A 19,019-nucleotide genomic window follows, 5' to 3' on the forward strand; every position below is an offset into this window, starting at 1 on the left:
GGAACCAGGGAGTGCATGAGAAAAGTCCCCAACGAATTTCAGTGGCATACTGGCATGTCCGTAAGCTGCAATTTTTTAAATATGAAATCAGAGAGAGAGATGGGGCCATAAGAAGTACAACATAGATTATTTTAAAGGAACCCTAATAGGTAAACACAAAAATTGCATTGAATGGGTCAGTTACGTATGCCCTATTAGTATGCTATGCACAACAGAAGTTTTGGACATGCGGGCCTAGATGAGTTACGAGTTTGGTGTTCAATGAGCTCATAACATAATCCACACGGTGCTGCTTTCAGCAAGGAGCTACAAACTACAGAACTAGCATAATATCAACTGCTTTCGGCATAATGCTCCCCAAAATAAGGTGCACAAATGATCTAGCACACCTCATAGAACGATAAGATTGGACAGTGATTCCCGTCGGTAAAAGGCCCCAGTTTACATTAAAATTCCTATTCTTAACCATCCGTTTTCCCTTTTGTGGGTCTTATCCATGCTGCCCCATAATTAATACCAAGAGGTCTTCAAAGATCTTCGGATAACTAAGTGTGCTGGGGAACTTGGCTAGATAAAGATTTATGTAACAACCAAGCCAAGCCAAGCTTCAGAACACCAAGTCGTCCGAATACAATCTGTGGAAAAAAGCACGTTAGCATGCCAATTGTTTTAGAAAGGGAAAACTAACACGCTAAAACAAATGAAAACAGAAAAACTAAGGAGATGGTTTTTTAGGACAGATAAACACGCAAACAATAATGTCAATAACAAAGTTTTAGTGGATTGCACAAACTACCAGTCTTGTGCCAATGTGCCATCTGCCATATATCAAACAAAAAAAAACGAAATGTATTTGCACAAATGCATCAAACAACAAAAGGTATCATGCACAAAAACAAAACTGGTTCCATCCAGCTTCTGTTATCTGTTGTCTTGGCTGGAACATGCAGTGAGATGAGCGTTCAATGGGGGGTCCTCAGCCGCAAAGATTAATGCGAACATGAGGGATGACAATGGGTACCTGAAACCCGAAACCCGATGGATTTTTACTCCATTAGGGTACGGGTTTGAGCACAAAATCCTATCCGTTGGGTTTATTGGTACGGGTTTGTTCCTACAATACCCGAACCTGTAAACACATGAGTTTTTAAACCCGATCTAACCTAGTGCAATTGTCATTTTATTTTTTAAATTTACAATAAACTTACACCCCTTATCCTTCCCTTCTTATTTTAAGGAACCCTGAATAGGGTGTTGTTGCTTTACAGTTATAGTGTTTGTATTCCTATACACTATAAATCTGATGCTTACTATATTAAATTTGTTGATTGTGATAAAAACTAGCATAGTAAAGTGTAGACCCACGGATTACCCACGGGTACCCATTAACACGATGGGTATGGGTTTGGGCAAAACTTTAAACCCGTCACGAGTATGGGTTTTTTAATGGGTCTAGATATTTTTCATGGGTTTGAGTTTGGGACGGTAAAACCTGATGGGTTTGTACCCGTTGCCATGCCTAAACATGCATAATGTCCCTTGCCAACCTGTCAGCAGCTGAGGTGTCTCACTGCTTGTGAACTATAGGAGATGTGGGAGTTGGATGGAAACAAGTTTTATGTGAGTCTTGCATAAGGCTGGGTAGCAAATATCCGCATGCCCGCGGATATTAAACCCAACGGGTGCGGATACAGATCTAGACTTATGCCCGCATGCATGGGTACAGTCGCGGGTATCAAAAATTGATATCCGCACCCGCAAACCCGCCATACTTGTTTCAACAGCTGACAGGTGGGACCAGAACTGCAGATATATAAGCTTTGTTAGGGTTTCAACCTCACCCATCCACATTTCTTCCCCTCCTCCCAACTCCTTCCTCCACATGCTTCCATCCACATTTCTTCCCCTCCTCCCAATTCCTTCCTCCATGTGCTGCCAGGGGCCCGTCTGCCGCCCCCGCCCCCATCCCCACCTCCTCGAGTGCGCTGTGAAAGGCGTCGCCGCCAGTGCACCCGACCCGCACCCTCCTTCCTTCCTCTCGGCTGCGCACCCACCCTCAGTTCCCCAACTAGCTCGTCGCCCCGAAGCCATCACCTCATCAAATGTGCCGCCGCCGGGTCCTCGCCGCGAGGGCCTCGCCGAACCTGGACCAGCCGCCGCCGCGAGGGGCTCGCCATCCTAGAGCGGCGGCCGCGGGGTCCTCCTTAGCGCTTGCTTATTAAGCTATTAAGATGTTGTTTACATGCTTTCCTTAAGTTTGCGGGTATACGACTATACGAGCGTACCCGCAAGCAGGTGATATCCGCGGATAATGGGTCCGGGCGTGGTTCTCTACCCGTAGCGAGTAGCGGGTGCGGATGCGGGCATGAGTTTTGGCTCGCGGGTACGGGTATGTTAAGGGTATGTTCACACAAGTTTTACCCGTTGCCATCTTGACTAGATATCGAGCCGGCTCGGCTCGCTACCAGGCCAAGCTAGAAGTCAGGCTTGGCTCGACTCATTTGCCAGCTCGAAAATGACGGCCAACTGCCAGAGCTAGCGAGCCCAAAGCCACACGCCGACCTACCCCCCCTCCCCCCCCGCCCGCCTGCCCGCCGCTCTGCTCCGTACACTCAGTGCAGGTGTAGCGTCCCCTGCTCAACTCCCCACCCATCGCCCGCATTGCTGTCGGTGAGCGGAGGCAGACTGGCCGCGGCGGCGCAGGGCAGAATCAAGAGGTGCATGTAGAGCTAGCAGGATGTTCGGGCAGGACTCGTGGGGCGGGCCGCTGGAGATCTCCAACACCGACTCGCTCAGCGACGTATGACCAGGGTTCACCAAACCGTCGGTAACCGGTCCGGTTTGACCGGTTACCGGTCAAACCGGTCCGGACCGGTTCCGGTTTGGTCCGGTATGAAACCGGTCCAAATTCAAAATTTAAATTTGAATTCAAAAAAATGAAAAATTCTCAAAAAAATTCCTAAAAATACTTCAAGATGCGACAAATCTAATGGTGTCAAATTTTCTCAAAAATTCGTTCATTTAGTATAGTTTGCGGGGATTTGAAGTTAAACAAAAAAAACGTGCATACAAAAGTATACAAATACAATGTAAAAATAGTACAAAAGAGGGTTGGAGGGTTCATTTAGACTAAAATATGTTATACAAACATTTATTTAGTATACTTTGCGGGTATTTGAATTTAAACCAAAAAAGAAAAAAATTGAATTTGACCGGTTACCAGTCAAACCGGCCCAAACCGGCCGGTATACCGGCCAAACCGGCCGGTATACCGGTACGAACCGGTTGAACTGGGAAGTTTGAATTTAAATTTGAATTTGTCCGGTTCCGACCGGTAACCGGCCAAACCAGACCGGTATACCGGAACCAGAGGCCGGCGGTTACCGGTCACCGGTCGGATTTTAAAACCCTGCGTATGACGACTGGAGCCGAGAACTGGACTGAGGCAAGGGCCGCTGCGGTGCGGCACTGCCTGCCTGGGCCGGGCGGCTAGGGAGTGGAGGCGGGAGTCTGTAGGTGTGAAGGACTAGGGCGGCAGCGCTATGGCAGCCAGGGACGGGCAAGGCAACGGGGGAAGTCTCGTAGCCACCGCGCAGGGAGAGGGAGAGAGGGCTGGGAGTAATCGAGTAAGGCAGTTAGGGTTTCATCCTCAGGCTGGGCCGGCTTAGTATTTGGGTGTTGGCTCGTTTCGGCTCACAAGCTAGCTCGATAAAACACCAAGCTTAAACCTTGGCTCAGTTCATTAATATTTTCCAACGAGCCGAGCCGAGCGAGCTAGCAAGCCACGAGTTTTTCATCCAACCTTAGTCTTGCACACTAGCAATTCTCTGATATGTCACAATTGAATAAATTTTGGCAGTTGTAGGCTAAGCTCACAGATGATCTTGCCATGCACATAATAAAGATAAATAAATAATACAATAACTCATTGCATTATGCATTGGAAATAGCATGATTTAACACATCAGCAGGAGGAATAACCGCACTACCTAAGGAATATATTTCATGAAACAGCTTGCAGTAAAATAAGGAGGCAAAACAAAGGGCAACAGGATAGAAGATAAATGTGTAAAAACACACACAAAAAGTAAAAGGACAATCAGCAACCAATATCGCTGTGTCAATGCAAAGTTTAGGTTAAGACAGAAAGGTTTTGATCTAGTTGCTTAAGAGAATTTCTCACTGTGCACTAACCATTGGGGATTAAATAACTAAGCCCCATTCTAGACAATTACAGAAGATGCATACAACAATGCTGATACAAGGGAAGATCATAGACTCAGAGTAGTTTCTAACATGGTAAAAACTTGAGTGAATAACAAAGGCATTGGAAACTGGAGAAGCTAAGCATAATGCTTTATGAAGCCTGTTACGCGCCCTCTGGCAAGATTCACATATCAATCAATATATTCTGGATTCTGAACCAATGAAGGTAATATACGGCTACTGGAATTAATTATTAAGAACAAGAAGCAACTACCGTCTCAACTGCATATGATCATCCGTACTTATTGAACTCCCCGTATACAACGGGGGCACCGGGGGGGGGGGGGGGGGTGGTGCTAAAATTTGAATTACTCTAATTGCTGTGCTACTGCTGGCCTCCATGCATATGCAGCTGGAGGGAGCAGGACAGATCAGATAATGTTTGAAGCACTGCATACAGCCAGACTGCTAAACTCATAACAGTACACCATTATGGCATACTTTGCCAGCATCAGTGGTTCCCTTTTTGCATGAACTATTTGGCAAGTAGACGTGAAAAAATCAATCCTGAAATCATGCATGTAACAAAGTGCCAATGACCTAGAACATACCCCCTCCAATAAAAATTGGAGTATTGGAGCAAGTGCAGTCTGTATTTAAACCTTGGTATAGGTATTTCATGAATATTTTGATCGGATTTATGAAAAATAGTGGACATCATGAAACATAATTCATGATATATACTTTTACCATTTTTCAAATACAGCATATATGTTAGTAAAGAAGTTGTGTTTCGGGGTCATGCCAATGTTCAAAAACATTTATTGTGTAATTAGCAACAAATTCAAATTTAACAATTTATAGAACTGTAGGATGATTTCATGATCAGGTGCAATGTACCTCATTGTGGAAGCGCAGAATCTGAGATAACACTCCTTGTTGATCCATGTTGAGGAGGACACTCATCATTTGACGATAGAGAGGAACTAGAACCTGAAGCTTTGGAAATTCCAACTGGAGAAGTCTTTGCACTTTTGGCAGTTGAGGTTGATTTATTATGAGGAATGGCTGCCGTATAAGATGTGGCAGTAGATGAGATTTTCCCAACAGGGCAAGGGGGCTCAGAAGACATGCTTTGCGTATGGCCAGAAATACTGGAGGCCCTGACAGGAATCGAAGTATTCTGAGGTCTAGAATGGTTATTTGAGCCAGGAGATGCTGTTAACCACATAAATCGTAGTGTATGCCCTTTACAAGATTTACCACCAATAAATGCTTTCTCAGCTGATTGCCGTGTTGTGTAAGTCACACAGGCTGAACAACTCAGAGACGGTTTTAAAGTTGCATCAAGGTTATGGGCTTCGCTATCTTCCAGAACAACAGATGAAAGCTCCCCAAACGATGAGAAATGGTCTGCCAAGATGGATTCCTGTAAATAAAAATAGTAAGAGATATCAGAAATAAAATGAACAGCTTGTAATCAAATAAATCAACACAAAATGCAGCATGCGAAATCAAAGGAAAAGGTGCGTTCTTTTCTGAAAAAAAAACTTGTTGTCATCAGTTAAACACAGATGGAAGACTGATTTTTATAAGCTCCTCTTGCCACTAAATGTAGACACAAGACTAACTTCCGGCTCACCACATAGCCATAGGGCAGTAGCACATAACTATTGTTAAAGTCTTAGTCATTATCCAAAACAAAAGATGTAACAGTAAAGCAGTTGCACAAGGCATGCAAATCCTATAACCTAAGAATAAGAAGCAAATTCCATTAGAGAATTCTAGATAATACATATAGCAGTAGATACATGGTCCAACGTATTGCGTACTTACATCACTCAAACCTACTATCAGCAGTTTTAAACTTTCAATACCAAGCCAAAAATTCAGCAAAGGAGTTCAAATATTATGTGTTCATCTATCCCCAAAAGTTCAAGTATATGCTTATCTTAAATATTGACAGGAAAACATCGAGCTCCACAGATAAAACTCTCAAAATAGCACCATAACCTTAACAGTTTCAAAACATCAAGAAATAGCATTTGGTTGGATGCTGAACTTACATTTGCAATATCAGAAGGCAAAGGTGGAAGAATTCTGAATGATGTGGTTCGATTGTCAAGCTTAAACCTATTCTGTGAAGGTGCTAACAGAGTAGTCTGCTTTGCAACCACTGCTGATTTCTGTGTGGATATCGCAGCAGATTTTTGAGAGCATGAAGCCAACTCTCCAGAACTTTTCTTTTCCATTGAACCAGAAACCTCCTGTGACCCTTCAGCCCTCGCGCTGATGGACCTTGCATCCTTTACTTTTGATGCATCATTAGAAGCAACTTCTATTCCGCTGGCCTCTGCATGCTTAACCGAATTAGCTGAACCTTTCTGCAATATAATTGTTTACTTATTAGAAATCGGCAGAACAGACAGCTAAAAAGGGAAACTAATAGGACAAGTTTAGCATAAACACTCAGCTTGTTCCTACTAAAGAAAAGTCTATTCACTTAACAACAAACAATTACAGAGTAAACAATATAAATTCAAGCCAGTATAGGGGAAAACGTAAGTACTTGTTTTGCAAGTTTCTCTAACTGGCGGCGGAACTCATCACGCTTCTGAGCTAAGATCTCCTGTTTTTTGCGAAGTTCTTCCAATAGTTCTAGACTTTCATTCCTTTTGGGAGCATGAGGTATTGGTTTTATACTGCTTGCTGACAGCATTTTAGAACCTGTACCAGAACTCAACGGTTCAGCAGAAGGTCCAGAACTAGGCCTTGGAGTTGTAGATTGAATATTTTCCTTGACTCTGCTGAGATAAGATGGCTGAGGGGCAGAATTGGCCAGCGTAGTAGACAATTGGGAAGAGTTTGCAGGGATCCTACCCTCTACCTCATCAGGAATCCTATCTCTATTGGCCCACCATAGCCTTATAAAGCGGTTGCCCATAACAGCATCCGGAGCTTTAAGGGCAGCTTCAGCTTCATCTCTTTTCGAGAACTGGACAAAAGCTTTTTCACTGTTAGATGGAATATAAATATCTATTACTTGACCAAACTTCTGAAAATGCGAGAGAAGGGCCTCCCATCTGTTGCTTTCTTGGGGAATTCCATGTACATAAAGTGTACGGGATGCTTTCTGAGCAGCTCGATTACTTTGCCGGCCCACATCTGCATATATTCTCGAATTGGATTGACCATTAGTATCCTTAGCAGCAGTGGACTTTACTTGGGCTGTGCTGGGAGCCATGTCATCATAATCACCTTTTTGGTTTCCAGTAGTACTTGTTGATGTAATTTTAGCTGTGTTACTGCCCCCTGATTTTCTCTTTGATGCTATCCTGCCCCAAACAGAAGACTTCAAACTCTGTGTTGAATGCTCCTGCCCCATTTCATAGCCTGAGGATTCAGGATTCCACATTCCAGCATCGTTATGTACAAAACCAGCACACGATGCTTCTGGGTGTTCATTGTTCCATAGAGGCTGATCAGGATCATATACATCAGCATCAGCAACAACTGCAGTGGTGCTTCCATTTGGTTTTACTGCATCACTTGCCACACCAGATTTGACATCTTTTACGGGAACAATTTTACTGCCTCCAAAACTTGATAAGTTAACAGAACCAGTTCCTCCCTCATTTTGGATTCCGAGTCCTTGAGCATTTGGAACTGATACTGGGAGATTGAACTGCGAAAGACTCTGCAAATTGATAATAAATTATATCAAATTCAATGTCTTTACCTCAGGACAAAAGATTATCTAGTAGTACTTGAGCCTTTTTTTCTCGAATGCGCAGGAGAGCTGCGCATCAATATATTAAGAAGGTAAAAAAAAGGGGAAAGAGCCCCAAAACCAAAATGAGTAGTACTTGAGCCAAACTTTGCCACCCATAGGTGTGCAAATTGGCAACCCTAGCCACCCATAACAAGTTTAATCTTTTATATTAAAAAACTAACTCAAGCAAAATCAGAAGATAAAATGCTACAGTGAAGAAAAAGATACAAGGCATGCGAAAGTTAATTGTGGTAAGATATAAAATTTAAAAGGAATTCTCATTTTGGATTTTGGATATGGTATAAAATTCAACAGGATTTCGCAGTTTGGATTTTGGATAGGGTATTGTGACATTTGCGAGCAACATTGATCACAAGATTCACAACTCAGACTAGCGATAACTGATAACAGAGCTCAGGGCATGCCTTTCAGGGCCACAGTTATGTTGGCACAACATAGCCATGACACTGGCTCAAAAATATATATAAGGAACTAATCTGGATCCATAAAACATGTAAATCTCACGGGAATATCCTAGGAAGTTAGGATGGAACACAACAGATAAGCAAAAGAATACAGGATACTATGCAGAAGATTATGATTTATGTAGAGTGTAAAATAGATGCTCTAAAAAAAGAGTGAAATAGTCATACCTGCATATCATCAACAACAATTCTATTTATACCATGCTCCATGGGGCACATATCCCCTCTCAGGCAAAATCCACGTTCCTCAAAGTCTCTACAGCGTTGACGAGGCATGCCAAGATCAATCAAAGGAGATACTGTAGGCTGAATAGGACCTTGCATTCCAAGTGGGTGGATTGGATCCAAAATCCCATGAGGCATTCCAGGCATAAATCCATATGGACCACTTGGCAATGCAGCACCCATAAATAAGCTAGGGTGCGCGGGGGGTCCTTGTGAAGCCATCTGGGATGCAAAATCCATCATATCAAGGTTGTTGAATCTGGGATCATGCTGAGTCCAGGGTGCACCATTTCGTCCTCTTCCTCGTGCCATAGGAGGGCGAGCAGCACCAGAAGCTGATGAATCGGATCGGAAGGATTGGCTCACTCTAGACGCTCGACTGTGAGCTCCTGTTCCAGGACGCCTCTTGAATTTTGGCACAAAATCCTTCTGTGCTTCGCCTTGAGAACCAGCTCCGCCAAAAGGTTGCCCATTACCAGAAACCCTGCCCCTTTTTTTGAGAGATATCCCTGGATGTTGTTCCTCTGTATTCTCATCAGATTGTGGCCTAGCCTCCCGTCTTCGATGCTTGTGATTGCGGTCATCGTCATCACTGATTTCAATGTCTTCAGTATCTGTAGCAGCTTCAGAATTTGTCGAATTATTTTCTTCCTTTGGCGAAGGAGCTTCTATCCTGTCAGCATCCAATGCTGGAGATGATGTCTCTTCAAGCATCTTCAAGATTACAAAGCTAGCAGCAAACTTTGCATCTACAATGTATTCATAGTCTTGATCATATTCAACTCCAAGAAGCAATTTAGCCCTACAGTCAATATACCACTATGAGGCACAACACAGAAACAACAACGAGTAATCGAATACGAAAGATAATGAATGATCATGATAACAAGTAGCTTGTAAAATACCATACTAACAACAAACTGAATAGGCCAGAACAACAGCAAAGTGGGAAGGCCATATGTAACTCTTTTCCTTTTTAAAACAGGAACTGCACAGATGGCAGTTTAACTCAGCTTTCCAAACCATACTTGAACTATTAGCGGGATTATGCGAACAGAAAACCCAGACTACGCTTAAGGGTCAAGGTGAAACATATATATCAAGTCAGTTACTCAAATCGACAATATTAATAGATTTTATCATGCTGCTTCTAGCAACAAAACGAAATGTAACAGTAGGGTGCATGCTGTTAGCTTCCCTAATTTTGACCAACATCATACGTGGAAATAGTGAGCACAATGAAAATAGTGAGTGGATTTCTCTGCCCTCCAGTTATACTATTTAGCTCCTAGAAACATACAAAAATATGGGGGACAGAAATACTGGTTGAGGTCACTCCCTAGTAATTTCAATATGTAAAATGCCACTGAATTGTTGACGGATGGTGGATATCAGCAAAATCACCAATACAAACTGCAATTAACAAAGAGATACCACATCTGAACAATTGGACAAAGGCCTCGATATTCCTTGGAGCCCTCATGCAGATTAACCCATTCCCAAATCCCAATACAATTCAATTTCATGTTGATCAGAACAAACAACATGCATATAAGCTGGCAGACATCATGCGTAAAGTGATTTTGGTTTGAACTAGACAGCAGTTGCATGTCAGACAAACACAAACAGATAGGGTGAAATAGAGCAGCATGTACACAGTATCCATAAAATGGCGACAAGCAAATGTCAGAAAGACTAAAGGCCAATGTAAAATTAAGCACGCTAAAATCAAGCATATACCAATTTGCCCTGCTCGACAGCTCTCTATCATAGGGAACAATAAAATGATTTGCAACCCTATACTCCTCTCAAAGAAATAATCGTCAGTATTGAACTCAAAAGTCCACTGCACTCATGACAGAATTTCGCCAATCACACCGCTCGACAACACCGAAATGGAGCTCTTCTCGAGTCAGGGGGGCGATTTTGTGCTGCCCGCACCCCGTGGCCCGACGGTCCCTGCGACGGACTGCAATCGGGGGCCTCCCAGCCAACAACAATCGCCAATACAGACCCAAAACCTAAACCAGGAAGAAACCGCGAGGCAGCGCCGCGGCAATCGCACCAGCAATACACCACGCACGGCAAGCCGGCCGCCTCCCACCATGGCTCCTACGACTCGCCGATTCCGCAGCGGGCCCAGGGCCGCGCGGGATGCTGGGCAAGGGGAACCAAGGGGCGCAACGGAATCGGGGGCTTACCAGTTGAATCGGGGTCGCCGGCCGTAGAGGACCAGGCGACGGTAGCGAGGCGGGGGAGGAGGGCGAGCTCGAGGGGAGTCGCCGTCGGGGAGGTGAGGAGATGAGATGGTTAAATGGCGAGGGGCACTTCGGTAATTCTGTCCTTGGCTGCCGTATTGGGAAGCAAGGCTAGGGTTCTTGCTCTCTTGTTTTCTTGCCCTCGCTGCTTCTCTGGTCAGGTCTGCTGCCGTCTGCCTGCTGTTGAGCCGACGCCGCTAATCCCAAGCTTCAATTCTTCCATGAGTACACGCAAAAAAAAAATCGCATCCATGAGGCTAATTCGTTGGCCGAGAAGTAATAATCATTCGTCTTGTGTAATTGGGTTTGTTCACGTTGGTACGTTTTGTATATCTGTCTTTTTCGTTAAGATTAGGTCCGATATATATTCTTCACGGAAGTTCCATTTATCAGACTAAAAATTTGACGAAAGATGGTGTACATCCACGAAATTGATAGAAAAAAATATTTCTACTAAAATTATAATATTTTTTACATCAAGCACTTTCATCGATCAACCCCTTCTATCCATATATTACTTTTCTTTGGTACAAATATTTCCTTGCGTCATTATTTATTTTGAAAGAATAATAATTGATATTATTATTTTATGAAAAGAAAAGAAAGACATGTATTATTTTTAAAAGCAAATAAATAACATTATTACTTAATGGAAGGAATATTAAATACGTGCCTCTAATAGTTAAACAAAGGGTAAAATAAGCTCTATTTTTTTATTATTTCTGCCTATAGACATTCCTAAATTGCAGTTGTGCACGTATGGTCGTAGAGGCATCTCTATTCCTAGCGTATGTGATTGCAATTCATCCAATAGCAGGCCGAGCCACCGCTAACCGCCTCTGATCCGAGCTCCCCCACCTGATCCTTCCCATTGGATATCGGTGTCCTGTTGTCGCCCGCAATCCGACACCACCGCCGGTCCCTTCCACCCCCTCCCCTTCTTCTACGGGCGCCGGTAGAGATGTAAACAGATCGGATACAGACGATATCATCGATGTTATATTTGTTTTCATATTTTCTACCAGATTCAGATTTGAACACGGATAGCCTCGAATACAAATACGAATATAGATTGCTTCGGTTACGAATACGAATACGGATTACTTCGGTTACAAATATGAATAGATGTGTATCAAATATGGAGCGGGGCGGATGCGCATAACATCGAACATATATTTCTTCTGATATCAAGTAAAGGCAACATTCATACATCACCCATGTTATATCCATTTCTTTTTTTTTGATAATATGTGTATGTATTTCTAGATAAGGAAAACGTACAGGTACACATAAAAATACAGAGACGTACAAGGAGGATACAGGAACAGCTGTCTCAGCCAAACTACGCTAAGGACCCGAAAGAAAATAAAAACTACACTAAACACCCTGGATCCCGAGCAAGCCGAAGACCCTCGTCGTCCTCGTCGCCGGCCGCCGCTGCCGAAGAAGACGCGGGGCATCACCTTGAGCAGGACGAGTCCCATCGCCCACAGGCTTTGAAAAGAGCCGAAGTAGACACCCGTCACGAGAGACGGGATGAAGCCATCGGCGGTCGGCCATCGGCCGGGGCCGCGCCCCGACCCGTCCCACTCCTGGATCTGAGCTCGCCGTCGACGGACCCCGCTGCCGAGGGAAGACCGAGGCAGATCCAGCCGGCCTCCATCCACAACACCCACAGCACATCCCGCATCCTTGAAGCAAAAGGGCAGGAGCAACATCACCTGTAGAGCGACGAAGATCCAAGCCCGAACTCCTGTGCAGCGGCTCCCAAACTCGCCGGTGGCACCGGAGTAGAGCACCATCGGGGCGAGGAGGAGTTGGAGCATTATTCACCGCGACACCGCCGCCTTCACCTCGTCGACGCCGCCCCAGAACGCAAGCTGCAAAGGAACATTCCCCCAGCTAAACCTAGCTCCGACGACGACCACCGCCGGTGAGCAAACCCTAGACCTAACTACTCTATGTACATCCGCACGGCGCTTCCCCGGGCCTCCACCCTCTCCGACGCCTCCCCGGCCGCCAGAGAAGAAGGAGGCCGGCGGAACCGCCGCCGGAAACGGCGGTCGCTCCCTTTTCGCCTCTCTCAACTGTAGCAGAGGGGCGGAAGGGTCGAGAGTCAGAGGGACATGTTGTATCCATTTCAACACCCTATAAGTCCAAATTCTAAATAGACTAAGCTTCTATATTTTTAAAACGGTAAGACAGAGGTAAGGCAAGCCACCACCGCCTTATCGACTAGGCGACAGCTAGGCGGGTTAAGATGGGCTTAGGTGGACCAAGGCGACACCTTAGCCAATGCGAGCCACCACCATCTTTGTCACCTACGCGACACCTAATTACATGACATTTCTCACTTATCTCTACTCCTAATAAAACAATTGGAGACCAAATCTTCATGCGACCTAAACATGCGACGCCCATCGTCTCGCCGTCCACAAGTTACAATTGTCGGTTGATTGCCCTGGTCCTCGTTAATTTAATTTTCACTAGAGTAAATTGCATTCTAGGTCCCCAAACATATTCCGAAATTTCACCTTGGTCCCTAAACTCTCAAATCGTCCACCTGGGTCCCTGAACCATGCTAAGTGTTTCATCTAAGGTCCCAAATGCGCCACGCGAGCACCTGAAGCTGAAATGGCATGCCACATGTTGCCATGCTGGCAAATAATTACAAAAAGAGTAAATTGCACTCTAGGCTCCCAAACTTGTCCCGAGATTTCGGTTGGATCCCTAAACTCTCAAATCGTGCATCTGGATCCCTAAACTCTGTTAAGTGTTTTATCTAAGGTCCTAACCACACAACACAAGCGTCTGAATCCGACGTGGCATGCCATATGGTGCCATGGTTGCAATTTTTTTGCAAAAATAACCCTGCATATTTTTGCCTTATCACATTTGCTCCTTTCTCCCTCCCTCTCCAATCTCTCTCACTCTCCTCCCATCTTCTCCGTATGCATTCCGCCAAGTCAAGCACCTCAGCGGCGACCATGGAGGAGGGCGGCGTTGGATCCAGCGCCGCGACAAGGGAGGAGGCCTGCATGGCCACGGATACGCCCCGCGCGTCCTCGGAGGCAACCATGGAGGAGGGCGGCGGTCCGGCCATGAAAGGTGGCAGCGCGGCAATGGAGGTGGCCCGCGTGCCCACTAGGGCGGCAGGCGAGGGCATAGAGGCGCTCCGCGCATCCTCGGAGGCGAGCATGGAGGAGGGCAGTGCGGCCGAGGAGGGCGGTGGCGCGGCCACTCCCCGTTCTCGAAGTAGGCGGGTGTCACCGTTAGGAGGACCGCCTTGCCGCGGTACCCCTCACGCGCACGGGGAGAAGACGGGGAGGCGCAGAAGGAGGGCGCGCTGTGGCAGAACCGTCCGAATTAATCCGACTTAAGTGCGCTAACTATCACCATAAAGGCAGTATATGTTAACACGCACTTCAAACGGAGTAATCCGGCAGTGCTGTCGGGTAAAGTCCCGATGAAACCACCTACGCTTCGATCGTACCCAAAGCTTGCATACAACTCACACGAATGTGAGTCTAGAGATTACAATATTTTATCATTTATTACATCAAAAAGTACATCATAAATTTATTACAAACTGAGTTTAAAATTCAGAAAATACTTTTGAATCATAAAAGAGATCATCAGAGTTCATTATTGCAGCGGAAAAATAAAACGATAGACTAGTGTCGAAGCAAGATGTCACGATGAAGCCCGTACATGACATCAACCATTTCCCGAAAAGATCACCTGAAAACAAAGCCACAAGCAAGGCTGAGTATACTAATACTGAGCAAGACTTACCCGTCATCGGATATACCTTAGTCCGTTAACTAGACATGCAAGGCTTTTTGGCTGGAGAGGTTTGTTTCACCGAAAAAGCGACTAAGTGTAGGTCCTTAATTTCATATTTTAGCTTTTATATATTCTAGTTCAATTAACCATTCTAGATAAGCATCTATTTCTAAACAATCATTTTAGTAAAAATATTAATCATCCACCAGTATTCATCATCATCATGTTCCATTTGTTACTCTATGTGACATAAATTGTTAAGCAGTCTCATGCCGTGAGAGTCGCACGATTCGAATCGAGTTCGTTAACCTAGCCAGAGGAACCTAACACACACGTATGGGAACCAAGTCACCCACACGACTTTTCCCCTTTCTTTTCAGTCCGTGGATCCGAGTCATCCCCCTCGACTACAGAGTAAGTCTACTCTAGTAGCCGCGTGGCGCGACCATCCTGAACAACTTCAGAAGAGGATGAATGATCGTTCCACTCGCCGATCCAATCAGGTACTTAAGCTTACCGATTACCATATTTCTCAGCATGTGGCTAGTACTTTCAAAAATTTAACAAAATGTGCCACATACCACGACCTTAATATTTTTGCCACTACATAGACAGGGAATCACAAGTACCACATCCCTGCCCGTGGTCCTTATATTATTGCAGAATGTAAAGCATTGCAACTCCTATAATCTCGCGAGAGGCAGGAAACCACTCGATTTTTACCGGTCCTAATTAGCAGAGCATCTAGTCGAGCTTAACCGCTAGTATTCAAAATATGGGTACCTAGGATCATGAACATATGGTTACAGTCAACTCCTGAAAATTTAAATGCACAGATAAATAAATTACAACATAGATTGCATATAATTAAAAATAATAGGCATTTAAATGCACCGGGGCTAGCCTTCCTAGACAAAACTTAGCCTTGGGCTCTTCCGAACATTGGTTCGGGTCTTCGGCAACTTAGATTATCTTGAGCTGCATGTAGTTCATTCTTGGACTTGGCACCAACTCGTTGGTTCCGCCGATGAGTGTCGTCGTGTTTATATGAATGCAAAGTGTTCATGTTACTAAGATGACAACAAATTATATATCATTTCCTTCACTATAAAGTTGTAGCACAAGTTTTATTAATAAATTTCTTAATTACATTTTTTTGGGCAATCATTTATAGAGTAGTAATTAACTTGACTTAAACTCATTAAGCAAATTGGATTTGTGGTATTTTTCATTTGTCATTTTTCACATAAAAAATTAGTTTATTTACTATCATTGCTAGGAAGTGTTTCTGGTACTAAAATTTTTATGTAAGGAACAAAATTGAAAAACAAATTTACTGTAAAAATTTCAGACAGTTTCATTAAGCAGGTTAAACATGGAAATTAAACTGAACAGCTTCAGCTAGGAGAAATATCTATTTATACAGAACAAAATATACATGTTCTGGTGCTCAAACTTTTACTGAGTGTTTCTGATATGGTTTAAAGCATTCTATGAAATTTTCATATTTTTCTAGATACCAGAACTATTTATCATGAAATAGCACTATCAAACATGGGTTAAATCACATATATAGCTATACCGATAAAAAATTAACCAAACTTGTATAGTGGTGTTTACCTAGCATTCCAAGAACATAGAAAAAGTTTCATGCACATACCTGTAATAGAACATCCAGAAATAAATAGCATGGCATTATGCTAGATCTAACAAAGACTAGGATTTCATCTAGTTATATTATTTTTCTGGTTTTGAAAAATTTATGTGAGCCTCTACTCAGCGATGTGAAGCTACCATCCAAAAATCTCCTATAGTTCATGAGTACAACTCCTAGAACAAATATGAGCTATTATTTCTACTCTTTATTCTAGATTAAAATGTAAGCATAATCTGAGTATGTGTATGTAACAAAAGTTGTAGAGTTTGTTACAAGGATTCCAGAACAGTTGGATTTGCATTTTTATGATTTTCTATGATTTGTTATGCATTTTCAAAGTTCACAGCTAATAGTTCATGTATCTTTTGCATTTTACCCCCTGGAATCTAGTTTTCAATTTACAAAGGGGTCCCTGGCCAGACATGGTGGGGAACAGAGGAGGGCGGCCGGGTTTCCGGCGAGGAGACTCGCCGGCGGCGAGGGGCCTGGGGTGGAGATAGAGGAGGTAGGGCCGCACCTTTTGGTGGTCGTGGGGTGCGGGGAGATGGCCGGGAAGGTGCTCGCCGGCGTGAGCAGAAGCTCCGGCAATGGAGGTGGTGGCTCGCCGGCCATGGTGGTGGCCGGTGTGATGGGGCTGCGGTTTGGGGAGGTCCAGTGGAACGAGGGGAATCCGTTCAGGGTCTCGATTGGATCCGAGGGAGGGTGGAGGGGGTGCTCCATGAAGCTCAGGAAGGGTCGACAGCCATGGCGGGCAGCGGCGTCTGTTCTGGGCAGGGAAGGGCTCGGCTCTGGCTTTGGCGCGATGAGGGGGCTGAGTTGGCCTTTATAGGCGTGGGGAGCAGGGGAAGGGCGAGCTGGGGCTCCTTAGCTGCGAAGGAACGGCCAGGACGGGCGGACAGGGGCTCGGCTTGCCGGCGTCGTGGTGGCGAGCGGACAGGGCAGGGGCGCGTGTCTCTCGCGGGTGAAGCCAGGAGGGGGTTTCGGGGAGAACCGGGGGCGCCGAGGGCAGATTTGGCCAGGGCGCGATGCGTAGCCCGAACAGGTGGCTGGCACCGGCGTACAGCGCTGCCATAGGCAAGGCGCAGGGAGAGGTGAGGTGAGGAAGATGAAGTGGAGGGCAGTTTCATAAATAGAGGAAAGTTCAGGGTTCACTGTAAACTAAAGTTTTATCCATGATCCTGTGGTCAAATGAAAAACCTTTGAATACCAAACTTGTTCAAAATTTTAAGATCTACAACTTTTGTTTCAGACACCTTTTCATTTGAGGAATGATTTAAAAGTTATTTAATTTACTTTAAATGTACACATACATATGCATATACATATATACATTTGCTTGCAAAAATAAATTTTGATGCTTTTATTAAATTTTTCTTGATTCTTTGTGCATAACATTGGTTGATAATCTATGTTTAGTTAAATTAAAAACTTGGGATGTCACACGCGCCGAGGGTGGGACCGGTGGCGGCAGCGCGTTTCCCACTAGAGGGGGCGGCGGGGAGGGATTGGAGATGGAGGAAGAAAAGAGCAAATACGAGAAGAGAAAAATATGCAGGGTTATTTTTGCAAAAAATTGCCACTGTGGCGCCACATGGCATGCCACATCAGATTCAGAGCTTGCGTGGCGTGTTTGGGACCTCAGATGAATGCCACATCGGATTCAGAGCTTGCATGGCGTGTTTGGGACCTCAGATGAAACACTTAACAGAGTTTAGGGACTTAGATGCACAATTTGAGAGTTCAAGGACCCAACCAAAATCTCGGGACAAGTTTGGGGACTTGGGGTGCAATTTACTCCAAAAAAATCCCTCAACTTTATTCATCTTTGACTTTTAAATCCATTCCTCTCCAAGACACCTCCCTCACACTCATCCCCTCCCTTCTTCCTCTTCTGCTTGGACAACGCTGAGCCCAATCCGGTGGCTACAGACCTTCCCCGCCCAATTCCTCTGGCAAGCATCCTTCTCACGTGCTCCTCCACCTCCCCAGCCCCCTTCCCACTTGTTTCGCTCGCTCCCCAGCAGGGAATCGGCACAGCACCGTCGCCTTCCATTGGAGCTGCCCGAGCTCCGTGGCGGCGCGTGGTGAAGCTCATGGGCGGCCCTTCGCGTCCGACGACCTGCCGCCCTCTGTGTCCCTGGCTCCCCGCAATAGCAACATCTGGCGCCAGCGGCAGCCACGGCCTGGCGCATCGGCGTCCCCCACGCAGGCCGATTGTAGGGCAGCTGTTGGCGCTCCTTAAGTACCCATTCTATTATATGATTAGGAGAGGTTTTGGTAATTTCTTCGGGATGATTCATGTACTAACCCGCCACTTGGCACCCAAACTTGACCGTTTTCGATTTTGTCCTGAATTTGAGCATGTTGTGTTTTGACAGGAAATTGGACATTTTCGGAGATGTTTTGACGCATGGTCACAACTGGGCTAAGATGAGGAATAAGGAGAAGAAGCCGCACGCGAAAGATGGGACCGAAAGGGGCCAGAAAGGGCCCAGGCCGGCCGCCTGGGGCCCTCTGAGCCGGCCGGCCCAGCCCATTCCGGGGCCCAAACGGCCTCAGTTTTCTTCAGCGTGAAGTATGCGTCAACCCTAATCTGTGTTTTACCAAAACCGCAGACCAGAACCGCCTAT

General features: G+C 45.2%; 1 protein-coding gene across 2 annotated transcripts; it reads right to left on the reverse strand.

The window, feature by feature from the left end:
* Positions 1-126: 126 nt before the first annotated feature.
* On the reverse strand, positions 127-11,097 carry LOC120640773 (zinc finger CCCH domain-containing protein 27-like). Of its 2 annotated transcripts, none has more exons than XM_039916690.1 (5): positions 8,632-9,402; positions 6,776-7,903; positions 6,273-6,590; positions 5,107-5,635; positions 127-635 (listed from the first exon to the last, which is right to left on the reverse strand). In XM_039916690.1, exons 1-4 carry the CDS (start codon positions 9,400-9,402, stop codon positions 5,108-5,110), a joined length of 2,745 nt encoding a protein of 914 aa, XP_039772624.1. In that variant the 3' UTR covers positions 127-635; position 5,107. The 2 variants fall into 2 exon arrangements, with proteins under 2 accessions (XP_039772624.1, XP_039772623.1); XM_039916689.1 differs by lacking the exon at positions 127-635 and adding an exon at positions 10,890-11,097 and having other exon boundaries at positions 5,108-5,635; positions 8,632-9,490.
* Between the last annotated feature and the right edge of the window lie 7,922 nt (positions 11,098-19,019).

The sequence above is a fragment of the Panicum virgatum genome, chromosome 7K (assembly GCF_016808335.1).
Source record: "Panicum virgatum strain AP13 chromosome 7K, P.virgatum_v5, whole genome shotgun sequence".
Lineage (NCBI taxonomy): Eukaryota > Viridiplantae > Streptophyta > Magnoliopsida > Poales > Poaceae > Panicum > Panicum virgatum.